The sequence below is a fragment of the Triticum aestivum genome, chromosome 1B, assembly GCF_018294505.1.
Source record: "Triticum aestivum cultivar Chinese Spring chromosome 1B, IWGSC CS RefSeq v2.1, whole genome shotgun sequence".
In the NCBI taxonomy this organism is placed as follows: Eukaryota; Viridiplantae; Streptophyta; class Magnoliopsida; order Poales; family Poaceae; genus Triticum; species Triticum aestivum.
Genome location: NC_057795.1, coordinates 656,601,762 through 656,617,668, shown reverse-complemented (window position 1 = coordinate 656,617,668; position 15,907 = coordinate 656,601,762). Strand labels below are relative to the sequence as shown.

Genomic DNA, 15,907 nt, shown 5'->3' with positions numbered 1-15,907 from the left:
ACTACACCAGGTTCGTCGAAACAAACTAGAACAAGCTCATTGAAACAAACTACAACAAGCTCATTTCTTCCTTCCTCTCTTCACGATATCTGCAAGTGTATGCTCCTCCTCTTCGCTAGCCTCATGCTCCTCCTCTTCGCTAGCCTCATGCTCCTCCTCTTCGCTAGCCTCCTCCGCCTCTGCATCAATGTTCGACTTATATCTTTGCATTCCCGCAGGCATAAATTGATGAGGATACTCCGGACTATGGAATTGAGTGTTCCATATCTTCTTTCTACCTTTCTGGCCCGGTGTCTTAGCTATTGCTTTGCCTTTTTTAGAGCGGGCATTGCCTTGTGTCGGTTGTGTAACCTGTGATGGTTGTGGAGCATCAACATCATACTCATGATCCTCTTGATGTGTTGCATCATACTCATGCTCATCATGATGTGTTGGCTCCTCTTGATGTGCTGGCTCCTCTTCATTGACCTCCTCCTCTATGTCCTCTTCGTTCTGGACATAACGCCGTTTATTAGCTCTGGCGGCGCGGCTACCTGGTGCATACACGTCACTGGACTGAGCACCATGGCAAGAAAGCATAGCTGCCATCTTATGGAACCGCTTCTTGAAGTTCTGCGACAACACAAAATATGCTATGATATAAGATGCAAATAACTAATCCGCGAAAAAAACTTTTATAATATATTGCGACTAACCTTCATCGTGCTCCTAAGAGTCCTCTCAGATAATGCACCACCAGGTGGATGACTCAGTGCAACATTGGCATCGTTGACGCACAGAAGCAACTCTCTGCCCTGCAATTCATGAGCACACCAAACTTATGTATTTGAAAGAAGACAACATGATGCAAGTATGTTAGAATAGGTCAAACAGACTACCATTTCGTCATGCATCGGTGCGTAGTCAACATGAGCCCCTCTGGTGTCTCTCACAGCCGTGTTGAAGGTATGATAACCTTTTGCAGTCTCCGGGTCTTCAGACACCAACTCCGACCACTCTTCGTGAGTCCAACCTGGCTTCAGCTTTAACCGGTAACGATCCGCATACCACACTTGATACTTCTGATATGCTGACTGATTGTAAGGTCTATTCTCTGATTGCACTAATGTGTCTCTTTGATTCCAAATTTCTATCCACGCACGGTGTTTGTTTGCCCAATCCGATATATCCTGATTGTTCCTTCGATCGAACCTACAAATGATGCACGGGACAAAGCATTAGCAAACATTGACTTATTCAATGCTCTACTACATACTCAAGGCATGCTTGCTTACCGATGCAGAGATAGCATTTCCTCCTTGCTCTCCTCAATTGGAATACCTTGTCTTTTTCCAAATTGTCTTGCCACACGGTCTACAAAGTGCCACTCGACTGCGAAGAAGCATATCATTGGGCACCTCGCCCGCCAAAGATGGCTATCACGCGTGCACATCTCATTAAGATCAAAGTCACGATCTTCCACATAAGGCAACCAATGTACCTGCAAAACAAAGAGATACATGGTTAGCTACATAAGTTTCATTCTTGACTAAATTTTATCTCATCGAACTACTCAAAACCTGCTCAGCAGTCAAGGTGTCCAGCTCGTTCATATAGCACTTGTATCGCACATGCGAGCTTCCTGTGTAGACAGTCACTTGTTCCCAATAGTAAGCAAGCGTAGGGCGCCGATATGGATCATCATCATGCAACCCGTCATGATTACCCCGTGGGTTTGGCACGAGGGGGTTCTTCAAATCGGGCCGTCCAACCGGGATCCGCTCCCACATCCACACGGATAGGCTCCAAACAAACCCAGACAATGAGGATGTACCTCCCTTCCTCCGACACGCCAAGTCAAGCTGCAATCAAACAAACATGTTACATATGGAGGCGCATGACAAATGCAAGATAAATGGTTACAAATATCTCTTACCTGACGATACAAGTATGCTAGTGCGGCCGAACCCCAGCTATACTGGGTATCCCAGTTATTAAGTGGCTCCAAGAACATCCAGAGGGCTGAGTTCCCAGTTGCATCTGAGAAGACTACCTTGGTTAGTACATACCAAAGAAAGGCCCACGCGTACTGCTGCACAACCACGTCATTGGCATCTTGAGGGCACGGGTTGGTGTTTCCTCTGACCAGTTTTAGCCAAGAATGCCTCACTTTCGCGGTATTGGCCTTGCCTTCCTGAGGGCCCTCGGGCTGAACGCCAATTAAATCGGCAGTCCGTTCTCGCCAATTACCCACGCTGACACGACCGGTAACAGCTTGTCCATTGATAGGAAGGCCGCTTATCATAGCCATGTCCTGTAGGGTCATCGTCATCTCCCCACATGGAAGGTGGAAGGAGTGAGTCTCCGGCCTCCAACCATCCACAAGTGCGGTCAGCGCCGCGTGGTTCACCGGCGGAGCGCGTCGCTTAAACTGCAACACGAATGGGAGAAGACCCAATCTCCGAATGTAAGGCTCATACCGCGGGTCGTAATCAAAGTCATCAGCGGAATGACCCCTCATGCGCATAGCAACTACAACCTGCAAATAAAGTGATGTTTTAATAATCAATACAAGAACACAAATGAGAAACAACGAAAATTGACCCAGTCTTGCTTCTTACCTGTCCATTCTCAATGGCACGAGCACGATGCTCCTTATCCCACTCATCGATTAATCCGTCATACCAAGGTCCATCACCATCCGCCATCCTACAAAAAAATTCACAAATATCTATGAATACATGAACAATATCAAACAAATTCCTTCTCCAAGTTTATGCCATATGAAAACACCACCATTCTTCTCAAACATAACCACATCATTTCTTTCTTCTACATATGCACACATATCATCTAGAGTACCAACTTTCACCATCAAATATATTTCATAATCATCATCCGCCATTCTATTGAACAAATCATGTCACACACAATAATCAAATTTCATCATCTCTTTTGCATAAAAAAATTTGCCATCTATATATTCAACTATATTGTCATACCACTTCACATTTTTCTCTTCTTCATATGCACACATAAATATAGTATTATCTACACATACACAAATCATCTATCAAACCAAATATAGTATGCCAAAGTCTATTTTACATACACAAATCATATATTCATCACCCCTCTTAATTCAAAAAAAAATTCCTATGGACAACATATACACAAAACCGAATTGATTTTACCTACATGTTCAACTACACATCATCTACTGCCTACCTAATCATCTATCAACTACACAAAATTTCCTAAAAATAAGAAACCATCTACTCATCTAACATCACCTAGTGTTGAATAATGCATCCAACCAAAGAGGGGAAAACAAAAACAAATTGGAGGGAATGGGGGAGAATACCTCAAAGAAGCTTTGGGGGGGGGGGGGGTCAGATCTGTGAGTTTGAGGGGTTGATGGAGTAGATCAAGGGGGGTGGTGGTGGGAGGGAGAGAAGGGGCGACGAACTGCCCCCTGTTCGTCGAACGGCCACAGAGAAGATGAGATTGGGATGGGTGGGCTGACCCCGCGGCGTTATCCACTTACCGGGGCCAGACGCCACGGTCCCTGGCGTCTGGCCCCTTTGCCACGTCAGCAGGTCAACGGGCAGGCGGGCAGTGCGGGCCAGGGGCCAGACGCCAGGGACCGTGGCGTCTGCTTCGTAACCCAGACGCCAGGGACCTTGGCGTCACCAAAAAAGGTCAGAAACGAAAAAATTTTTGGAACGAGATCAAATCGGGATTTAGTTTGCCTTAAAGGTCAGAACAGTAATTTTGTCCGCTGCCAACGGCAGCGCTGCCCCACGCCCGATAAAAGCGAGGAGAAAGGTGGCCTAGCCCGTTTCAGTTCTGCAGCTAGCCACAGTCGCCGCTTGTGTAGCTGTGCACCCCCTGTAGCAGTAGGCTATAGGCAGCCTTTTTTTTACTCAGAGGTCCGTCCTAGTGTACTCCCACACGTTTCTTTATTGCACGTTTCCTGGGGCTGGCTCAGCCGTGACTAGACCATGATTATGGTCATCATCATCACATCGTAGTAGCAGAGCGCACGTCGCTGTAGATAGAGAGACGTGTGTTCTCTCTGCATACATACACTGCACACAGAGATATGCATGCAACGACGGGACGCCAAGTACGCACGCGCGCGCACACCGGCGCCTAGGCCGACAGGCTCGACGCGTCCTGGAAGGAAGGTGGAGGGCACGCAATAAATGGCCTACTAGTCAGTCTCACGGTAGCGGCAGCCCGACGTTGGCCGCCCGTGCACGGGACGGGGAGTTTAAGAGGAACGGGACAGACAAATGATCCCGACCGGCCGGCTCTATCTTCTCTCCCAGCGAGCGAGGACCACGTAGGACGTAGTACCAAGAGGACCACGTAGGACGTAGTACCAGTGTACCACATGTGATCCCGACCGATGATACGCGCTCCTTCATTCCATCGACGATCGATAGTACTCCGACACGGGCTTGCCGACAGGGCCAATAATGGCGAGGTGGCGTGCCTCCGCACGAACATTAACGTCTCGCTCGAACCGGAACGGCCCAACGAACCAGGAGAGAAGACTCGCCGTGTTAATGTTGCCGCTGCTACTACTACCCCGGTCCGGGCTAGCTGCGGCTGGGGATTTCTCTTGTGGAGGAGGTGGGGGGACACGAGCAGATGGCTAGCTGCAGGGCACGACTAATGGACGCCCGGGCTGCAGGAGGTACGGTTGCTTTGACCCCATCCATTAACAACCACGGTGCATGTCACTGCAGTGAATGTGATGGTGTGCGTAGCTTCATACTGTACTGTACCAGCACTATACCACCTACTACTCCTGTACGCCGGCCTGTACTGTACACGAGACAAGAAGCTGCAAATACATGGCGCCGAAGCGGAGTGGGACTGTGGGACTAGGAGTAGCACCGGGTGGTAGCAAGGGTGTACACCTACGTACGTACGTACGTACGCGCGCAAATACAGTCAGTGCCGTGCCACAAGTACGCCCACTTACTCACTTCTGTACTGGTGCTGGTATACTGTATAGTATTGGTACTGTTAATGTGGATGACAGGATGAGCCCGTGTACTATGGAGAGTGGACAGGGATCGATGATGTGATGAGCTGCTGCTGCTCTTCTTGCTCGGTGCCGTCAGGCGTTCCAAGTTCAGGTGTACACAGCTATAGTAAACCCACTACGGGGTAGAAATGCTAGGCCATTATCCAAAATTCAGAGTTTTGAGTTTGAAGTGGAGTTCCAATCTGCTGTCACGTGGCCTGGATAAGAGGATAAGGGCATCTCCAACGCCAATGTTCAAACTGCTCACACACGTTCGGACCGCGCCGTCCGGACCGTGGAAGCCATCTAACATGTGGTTGTATCGATCTGACGAGCGGTTAGGACATGTTTTCTCCCTAAACTAGAGAGAAACGTGGAGGGTTGCATGCGTCCGGACCGCTATCAAGCGCGCGTCTCACCGCCCTGTCCCACCCAAACACCCCCCCCCCCCTCGCCCGTGGGTGCTTCCCGCCCGAAACGGTCAGCGCCGCTCCAGAGCGTCAGTGCCGCATTCATACCCGGTCAGAGCGGACGCGAACTCTCACTGGCGCCGGCATTGAAGCGGCGCGCTGGCCGAGACAGCATGGTCCGGATACATGGGGGAGGTTTGAGCCTTTGAGGGTTGGCCTTGGGGATGCCTTAAGTTTATGTTCCATGTATAAGAACATAGATTTATGTTACAAGTCTGTATCCCGTAGCGTAAGTTTAGACTTCGTTCTGAGTCGTGATAGCTTCAATCTGTTAGTGATAGAAGGCAAGTTTAAACCTGACCGATCAGTGATTAGGGTTGCGTCATATTGGGCAAGTATCATAGACCGTGTCGGACGCAAGGTCGGCTCTTTTGAGTCCAATATAAGTGAAATAAAAAAGTCTGAAAAGTTAAGCGTTGGAGCAACCCAAAACTCACATGTGTTCATTCTTGTTGTTTGAACTCGTGCCTACCACCTCTCGATTCAATCCGTAAGCCAACAAGTGTTTGGTTGCATCACTGAAAAATACATGAATATCCTCATTGGTTCGTTATTGAAACTCGTGCAAAAAAATTTCTGAAAATGTATGCAAGTCGAGCATTGAATTTTTTTTTGCCCAATGATTACCTACGAATCAAAGCGGTCGAGGAGCAAGATCTTTCAAGATATGAAATTCATTTGAACCAAAGAGAACTTTATTAGTGTATCTTATCCATTTCAGTCATATGTTAGCATATAAAAGGAAGGGCTCTGTCTCTTGATTGTACGTATTTCATTGGATTAGGGTGCGATTATGATCATACGGATTTGTTTTGTTTCGACAAATGCCCTTTGGATGTAGGATATGCCGGTGACCAAGTTTGAATGTTCTGACTAGTTTCATATGCCCGATGTGTAGGTCGTCATACGTTGAACATCCACTTGAACCTCTTCTTTTCTTTAGTTATTCGGGTTGAGTCGAGACGATTTTCATGTTTCCCGTCAAGTCAGGTCCCGCTGCTATGATGCGTTTAAAAACCCTTTTTTGCACTTATACTCATGTCAAATTCTTGCGTGTTAGTACCTTTTTCTTTGGTTTCCATGTTTCTTCATTATTAATATCCAAAGATGTCGTGAAGGTGTACTGTCAGAATGGAAAATATGTGCATCTTTTTACCATACCCATGGAGTAGAAACACAAGCATGCATGCATGCATGCAGAGGTAGCTAGTCGACGCGCATCTTTTTCACCTCTGCATCAGTCTCTCACTTTTGTGTTTGTGATGTGGTCACTCATGACTCACCCCTACTCTAGCATAGGGCCCCTGCCAGGCATTGGCAAGATCTGCCGGCCATCGCAGAAGGCTAGCGACGTGTGCGGCGCGCCCCCGGCTTCTTCGGGGAAAATCAGACGATGCCTTTCGAGTTGGCGCAGGCCCGGTCTTCATCCGTGCTCTTCTGGTTGCTACACTTGCCTAGCGTACTGGGCTGCGACTGGCAGGGCATGGCGGGTGCACGCAACTCTGCAAGCACGAGCTGCCCTGGACCATGCTAGCTGACCACTAGATCGCTAGACCAGTACTACTACTAGCAAAGTAGTTGGTGCGGAGTGGGTTGGTTTGGGTGTCCCGGCTGTCCGGGAAACGCTAGCTTGGAGTTTGCACGTATGGGTGTTAGTCAAGGACTGTCTCGTACTGTATTAGCCAGGCAAGGAAGTCAATCATAGTGTGTGCTTGTGGTAGTTTGCACATTTCGGAATTTTCTAACAAAACGCTGCTCCTCTCGCTCAGCAGCATAACATGGGGATGCTAACGCTAGCAATAAGCCGTTACTGATCGAGGTCTCCATGTAAGTATTTGTACATGCTTGACGCCTACTGATTCGCTTTGGCAAAGCGGTGCGCAGCACTAAAGGGCTAGAAGGACAGGACACGCAGCCTTTTCGCCAAAACCGGGGAATAAAATCATCACGTCGGGGGGGGGGGGGGGGGGGGGGGGGGGGGGGCATTCACCTCAATGCCAAGACTGATGCACTTGTATGGACTGAAATTTCGCAATCATCGTACCGACCACCTTGATGGCTTGTGATTCGCCTGAATGATGGCACTCATGATAGAGCGTCACTGAGCAGTGCAAACATCGTACATGACTCACAAAAATACAAAACATACATTTATATTTCGGTTATTTCCCATCAACAGGTCACTAATGAACCACCCCCTTGTTTCCTTGCCCAGAAAGAGAAACCTTCAACCCCAAGCGCGACTCGCACCACATAGAAAAACAAATCCCCGGAAACGGTGATGCGAACTACACTAGCTACGAACTTCATGAAACAATGTTGCTAGCCTGCATAGTTTTACTAGTAGGCGATAGCTAATCACTAATTATCACCACGGTTGCCACCAAATCAAAAGGCGCGCGCATATAATCCGATCCTACTGCTAGCAAACGCCAAACAGTATATGTGTTTTGCCTAAAAAGGCCAGCTAGCTAGTGTAGTGGTATCTTAAATTGACATGACTGAATTCTAGCGCACTCGCCATGTCTTTTTCTCCTCCTCTCATGTCACGGTCCAGAAGGGAAACACTCCATAATATTTGGCTTCGTCCATAGTTCGCGCGGCCAGATATTTAGCATTAGTCTGCACACTTTGGTCCATTTGGGTGCGTTGTCTAGCACGGCGAGGCGAGCCGGAGTCGCCAAACAAGTTACCCCCTCCGTCCGAAAATACTTGTCATCAAAATGGACAAAAGGGATGCATCTACAACTAAAATACATCTAGATACATCCTTTTTTATTTATTTTGATGACAAGTATTTTTGGACGGAGGGAGTATTAGTTAATGACGCGGCGCCCGCTGCCTGCCTGGCTTGTCTGCGCCTGCTTGGTTTGCTCTCCTTGCCCGATCCAAATAACGCCATCCATCCATCGTCGATCTGAGCAGCACCACAACTGTTCCCGGATCTTGCCCTTTTCCTAGTTAACCCAGCAGAGCAATGCCGGACTCTCTCGACAATTTTGCTTGCCCAAATTAATTAAGAGCAACTTCAATGCGCGACCCATTTTGTCCGTTTGGGTCATCTAAACAGAAAAAATGGCCTAACGGGGCGATTCAAACGGACAAAGCGTCCGCCCACTGTCCGCTTAGTGTCCGTCGCGGACCCAAACTGAACGCAAATATAGGAAGAAATGGGTCCGCGACGGACAAAAACGGACGCTCCCATCGCTCGCTCTCGTCCGCTCCAGCCCTCTCATGTCCGGCCTGGACCCACCTATCAGTGACCCAGCACTGCCTCCACAACCGCGGCGACGAGGCCACTGGAGCAGGCCGCCGCGGCGCTCAACGGAGGCGCCACCGGCGCAAGCCGCCGCGGCGCTCATCGGCGAAGCCACCGACGCAAGCCGCTGAGCCGAGCAGAGCAGCCGGGAGATCTCGCGGAACGGCAAGCGGGTGACAGGGAGACCTCCGGCACTCCTCCTCCTTTCTGAGTCCCCGGCGACGCTCTTGGGACCTGGCCAGCCTGGAGCACGACGGGATACCGGGCAGCGGCCACGTGCGGGCCGCCGGAGCAGCCCGTTCGTCGGGCGGCGCGGCGGCGCGGGGCCATGGCGCGAGAGGGAGGAGGGGCAGCCGTGGCGCTCGGTCCGGCAGAAGCAGCACCTCCATGACCTCGCCCACCTCGCCGGAGTAGTCATGGCGACGTGAGAGGGAGGAGGGGCAGCCGTGGCGAGGCGACGGCAACCTCGGGGCGGGCGCGACGAGCTCGGGGGAGGGAGCGGGGCGGCCCGGCGAGCTCGGGGAGGGAGCGGGGCGGCGAGCTCAGGGTCGGGCCCGGCGAGCAGGTGGCGGGCCCGGCGAGCTCGAGGAGGGAGCAGCGCCAGGGCGTGGCGGCGTCGGAGCTAGTCGGCAACGGCCTGAGCAGAGGGTGGACGTGCCGGCGACACGCACGTGAGGGGAAGCAGAGAAGGGGATCTCGTTGTTGTCCGCTTTTTATGTGTTGCGCGTTGGGTGGATCCATCAGCCGCATTTGTCCACCCCATGTCCGCTAGACGGACAGATGACCTAAAAGAACAAAAAGCGGACAATATCCGTGTCCGTTTGCGTCTCCCGTTGGAGTTGCTCTAAGCTCGCTCGTGTCGTCGCTCTTCCCAAGCAATGCCTATCTATCTTAATCCTACTGTCTCCCGAATGAGATGATTCATTTTCCTATTGAACTCATTCCTACTCACAGAGAGTTAGTCCAAAGGAACAAGATTTTCTGCACACAATTCACGAGTACGCACAAGTAGTTTCTTTTATCGGGTGACCTGTTCTTATCCAACAGGCTTTGGCTTAGGCACGCGCTCAGACCTGCAGCACATGTCACATCGACTCTTTGTTTTTACCGTAGTTTTTTCGGTGAAGATTCTGTTCTCGCCTAGGCCTAGCCTGACTGGCGCAACATTTTCCGAGATTGCGACACAAATGAGCCTGTCTCTTCTCGTGCGTTTTATATATACTTAAAAGAAATAAAAAGGTGCTCTGTCTGTCCCATTGTGACGGACACCAAGTGGCACGAGGCGCGTCCTTGTAACCCCGTGGTAAAAGACGGGTTTCTATCTATCCCTTTCTCGCTTGCACGAGAGAGACCATGCTTTATTCATGTGTGTATTTTTGGATGCTTTGATTTCGCCTCTCGCTTGCACGCAGTACGAGTGCACTGTAATGCGCAGTGGTCGAAAACCTGAGCTCACACACAGTCGCGTCTTCCACTGCTCACGACACAACCGTGCGATGCTACATAATACTCGCACCGTCCTACAAGCTCTAGGAACCGAGATGCAACGGCCGTCATTCACGGTCCCGAGTCCGAGGGGTAGCAGTAGCACACAGCGATGCTTGCCAATCACACGGGTAATCATGAAGCCTATCCATCGCACTGTGGCATGCATGCGCGTGCAGCCAAAGCATCCGATCGTCGACCGGCGCAACGGACGGCAGTGACAGCCGAGTTGTGCCGGCTGCCGAGTTGCCCATGAGGTGAACAAAAATGGCCTGCTATCCAAGCGTGGCATTATCAGTACGTATTCCGAACATTGACTTGTGCTGAGAACCATGTAGTAGTACGTACTTCCTCCGTCCGAAAATACTTGTCATCAATTTTAGTTCTAGATACATCCATTTTTGTCTATTTTGATGACAAGTATTTTCGGACGGAGGGAGTACTATTTAGTACTCGTATATTTCTGTCAAGTACAACCTATGCTATTTTCCTGGCCATGAGGAAACTATTTATGTACCATCTAGTATATTTTTGTCACGTCCGCTCGCTACAATGATTTGGTGCACAGTTTACATTACTTTCAATTTATCACTACAAACAGGTATACCAAATTTTTTTTGGCACCATAATTTGAACGACCAAATCAGTGTGAGAGTTTGCGTCATTTTTGGACAATTTGAAAATGCCAGAACGGGTGAATTTTGAACAGATCATCTATTCCATAAAATAATCTGCAATTGATCTTCAGAGCTATGTCGTCAATCAGTACATGCTCATAAATGCAGCGTGCGGTCGCGCGGGAGGCTTCATGGCATTTGGGTGCAACCATCTAAAAACGATTGCACGGGTTTGCTCAACCAGTTCGACTGGTGTATCAATAGTATATTATGTGAATAAGCTATATAATCTTGTGTCCGACCGGTATGGTCGTGTTTTGCATAAACCATTTGGTACTCCATGACTTTGGCGGCACGGAGGTCATCGACGGCGGTGACGAGACACGAGAGTCCAGAACATGCGGGGCTTTACGGGAGTCCGGACACGAGACACATCGGACTCTTACATCCATGACCCACCCAAAAGGAAGATGGAGCCCACCCTTTTGTAGCATCCCGCACTATTTTCGCTCCAAAATCCCCCACTCTCCTCCTCCATCCTGCCGTACTCCACCCAATTCCCATCCTTTTCTCCCACTTTCTTCTTCGTTGTCGGCGCCGACGCATGGACCGGATGAGGACCTGCTGGAGATGGAGGTGGTGGAGGTGCAGGAGAATCCGAGCATCACCCTCGCCCGGAAGATCAACTCGGTGACGTGGCAAAATCGTCGCGTCAAAGCGAAGGCCGCAAAGGAGGAAACGCCAGGAAGCGCCGACGACGTCTGTGGCGGTGGGCGTGCTGGTTGCGGACATGGTGACGGTCGCGGCCAGGGTCGCACAACCTCGAAGGTTGTTGGGGAACGTAGCAGAAATTCAAAATTTTCCTACGAGTCACCAAGATCCATCTATGGAGAAACTAGCAACGAGGGGAAGGAGAGTTCATCTACATACCCTTGTAGATCGCTAAGCGGAAGCGTTCAAGAGAACGGGATTGAAGGAGTCGTACTCGGCGTGATCCAAATCACCGGAGATCCTAGTGCCGAACGGACGGCACCTCCGCGTTCAACACACGTACAACCCGGTGACGTCTCCCATGCCTTGATCCAGCAAGGAGAGAGGGAGAGGTTGAGGAAGACTCCATCCAGCAGCAGCACAACGGCGTGGTGGTGATGGAGGAGCGTGGCAATCCTGCAGGGCTTCGCCAAGCACCGCGGGAGAGGAGGAGGACTTCGGAGAGGGGGAGGGCTGCGCCAAAACTTGTGGTTCGGCTGCCCTCCCATCCCTCCACTATTTATAGGTGGGGAGAGAAGGGGGCCCGCCCCCCTAGATCCCATCTAGGGTTGGGGCGGCGGCCAAGGGGGGGGAGTGCCTCCCAAGTCAAGTGGAGGCCCTCCCCTTTAGGGTTTCCCCTCTCCCATGCGCATGGGCCTTGGGGGGGCTGGTGCCCCTGGCCCATTAAGGCTAGGGCGCCCCCTACAGCCCATGCTGCTGTATTGGACGTGGTGGAACATTTTCCGGACCTCCGGACCCCTCCGGAATCCTCCGGAACCTTCCGGAAGCTTCCCGGTATAATACCGGAAAAAACCGAACTTTTCCTGGAACCCGAACAACAACTTTCCATATATAAATCTTTACCTCTGGACCATTCCGGAACTCCTCGTGACATCCGGGATCTCATCCGGGACTCCGAACAACATTCGGTAACCACATACAAACTTCCTTTATAACCCTAGCGTCATCGAACCTTAAGTGTGTAGACCCTACGGGTTCGGGAACCATGCAGACATGACCGAGACGTTCTCCGGTCAATAACCAACAGCGGGATTTGGATACCCATGTTGGCTCCCACATGTTCCACGATGATCTCATTGGATGAACCACGATGTCAAGGACTCAATCAATCCTGTATACAATTCCCTTTGTCTAGCGGTATTGCACTTGCCCGAGATTCAATCGTCGGTATGCCGATACCTTGTTCAATCTCATTACCGGCAAGTCTCTTTACTTGTTCCGTAACACATCATCCCGTGATCAACCCCTTGGTCACATTGTGCACATTATGATGATGTCCTACCGAGTGGGCCCAGAGATACCTCTCCGTCAACCGGAGTGACAAATCCCAGTCTTGATTCGTGCCAACCCAACAGACACTTTCGGAGATACCTGTAGTGCACCTTTATAGCCACCCAGTTACGTTGTGACGTTTGGTACACCCAAAGCATTCCTACGGTATTCAGGAGTTGCACAATCTCATGGTCTAAGGAAATGATACTTGACATTAGAAAAGCTTTAGCATACGAACTACACGATCTTTGTGCTAGGCTTAGGATTGGGTCTTGTCCATCACATCATTCTCCTAATGATGTGATCCCGTTATCAACGACATCCAATGTCCATGGTCAGGAAACCGTAACCATCTATTAATCAACGAGCTAGTCAACTAGAGGCTTACTAGGGACATGGTGTTGTCTATGTACCCACACATGTATCTGAGTTTCCTATCAATACAATTATAGCATGGATAATAAACGATTATCATGAACAAGGAAATATAATAATAATAACTAATTTATTATTGGCTCTAGGGCATATTTCCAACAGTCTCCCACTTGCACTAGAGTCAATAATCTAGTTCACATCACCATGTGATTAACACTCACAGGTCACATCGCCATGTGACCAACATCCAAAGAGTTCACTAGTGTCACTAAACTAGTTCACATAATCATGTGATTAAGACTCAATGAGTTCTGGGGTTTGATCATGTTTTGCTTGTGAGAGAGGTTTTAGTCAACGGGTCTGCAACATTCAGATCCGTATGTACTTCGCAAATCTCTAGGTCATATTGTAAATGCTGCTTCCACGCTCCACTTGGAGCTATTCCAAATGGTCGCTCCACTATACGTATCCGGTTTGCTACTCAGAGTCATTCGGATAGGTGCTAAAGCTTGCATGGACGCAACTCTTTACATCGAACTATTTATCACCTCCATAACCGAGAAACATATCCTTATTCCTCTAAGGATAATTTTGACCGCTATCTAGTGATTCACTCCTTGATCACCTTTGTACCCACTTGCCAGACATTTGGCAAGGCACACATCAGGTGCGGTACGCAGCATAGCATACTGTAGAGCCTACGTCTAAAGCATAGGGGACGACATTCGTCCTTTCTCTCTCTTCTGCCGTGGTCGAGCTTTAACTCTTAACTTCATACCTTACAACTTAGGCAAGAACTCCTTCTTTGACTGATCCATCTTGACACCTTCAAGATCATGTCAAGGTATGTGCTCATTTGAAAGTACCATTTAGCGTTTTTGATCTATCCTCATAGATCTAGATGCTCAATGTTCAAGTAGCTTAATCCAGGTTTTCCATTGAAAAACACCTTTCAAACGACCCTATATGCCTTCCAGAAATTATACATCATTTCTGATCAACAATATGTCAACAACATATACTCATCAGAAATTCTATAGTGCTCCCTGTCGTGGTTCTAAGTCTGACAGTAGAATGGGGGGTAGGTATGGAGAGGCAAGATCCTAGCTATGGAGTAGTTGTACACACGAGTGTTTTTACGAGTTCAGGCCCTTCTCCGAGGAAGTAATAGCCCTACGTCTCGGAGCCCGGAGGCGGTCGACTGGTTTATGTGTATATGAGTTACAGGGGTGCGAACCCTTCTACCAGTGGAGGGGGGTGGCTTATATAGAGGATGCTAGGACCCCAGCCAACCCACGCAGCAGAGGGTTAAAGTACATTAAGGCCGGGCGTTACTGGTAACGCCCTACATAAAGTGTCATCATGACCATTAAGACTACTTAATTACAGACCATTTGGATACAGAGTAGATCCTGAACTCCTGATGGTCGAGTGAGTCTTCATGGTCGAGTGTCTTTAGGTTCGTCGAGTGTCTTCTAGCCGGTCGAGTGGAGTCCCTCTTGGTCGACTGGAAGGTAGCTTCGCCTAAGGACGTCCTTGTGTATGGTATCCTAGATAGGTCCATGACCCTACCCTAGGTACATAACATCATCATTAGCCCCCGAATGGATCGAGGTTCGAGTGAGGAAGGAGTTGATGATTTTCTCCGACTTATTTCCCATGCTTTGATTATGTCGTATCTTGGATCAGCGATTTTTCTTTCGGCGTTGGCGTCAACTTTTACTTCAGTCGCCTTGATCCATTCTTGTCTTCTGTCGAGTGAACTTTTTGAACTTTGGTGAACTTCCGAGCGACGGATCGCAGGAAAGATATCGTCTGACAAATTGATCAGCTGTTAGCGGATTTTGCGGGATCCGAAATTTGGGAAGCGCGCGAAGCCGGGTGGACCGCGGCAATCGGATGGGATAAGGCGTGGATGCCTCGATTTCCGCGCCGCCTTTTTCGCCACGTATCGTGCGTGCGCGACTGTTTTGGGATGTGACAGGATCGCCCGGACCCACTCGTCAGCCACTCGGAAGCGCCCTTATATAAAGCACCGGGGGAGGGTTTATTGAACAGTGCTTTCCCATTCTTCTCTCTTCCCTCTTTGCCTCCGCCAACTGCGCCTGCTCTCGCCTCCGCCTATCCACTCCTCGCGCGCTTCGCCAACGACAATGGTGAAGGAGAAGACGGCGGCCCTAGAGCGCGTGAAGAAGGCGACGGCGACGGGGAAAGCGAAGGGGAGACCGTCCAGTCGGGGCGGATCTTCGTCAAGGTCCCGCCTGCCGAAAGGTTGGGTCCAAGGGGATTGGATCCGCTCGACCATCACTGAGAAAGATCTCAATGACCTGGCCAATGAGGGACTGATCCCCCACGGGCCAGGAGGCTTCCGGGGACCGAGTGTCAACCGCAGCCACGGGAGGGTGAGTGCGTTCTCTTAGCCACTCACGTAGACCGTGGTTTTTCTCTACCGCCGAGTGTTTTCTTCCCGGGGTTTCTGAATATCTTTGGGGCGCAACTTCACCATTTCACTCCCAACTCCATCGCCTATCTTGCTGCCTTTGTGTCCATGTGCGAGAACTTCCTGGGTTGTCGACCACACTGGGGTCTCTTCAAGCACATATTCACCTGTCGCTCACAGATAGTGAAAAAGGCGAGT

General features: G+C 50.0%; 1 protein-coding gene across 1 annotated transcript; it reads right to left on the bottom strand.

The window, feature by feature from the left end:
- Window positions 1-60: 60 nt before the first annotated feature.
- Window positions 61-2,689, bottom strand: LOC123081714 (serine/threonine-protein phosphatase 7 long form homolog). The gene is made up of 7 exons (XM_044504261.1): window positions 2,601-2,689; window positions 1,916-2,518; window positions 1,560-1,841; window positions 1,275-1,480; window positions 879-1,191; window positions 696-794; window positions 61-612 (listed from the first exon to the last, which is right to left on the bottom strand). The coding sequence occupies exons 1-7, from the start codon at window positions 2,685-2,687 to the stop codon at window positions 61-63; spliced, it is 2,142 nt and encodes a 713-aa protein (XP_044360196.1). The 5' UTR covers window positions 2,688-2,689.
- Window positions 2,690-15,907: the final 13,218 nt, after the last annotated feature.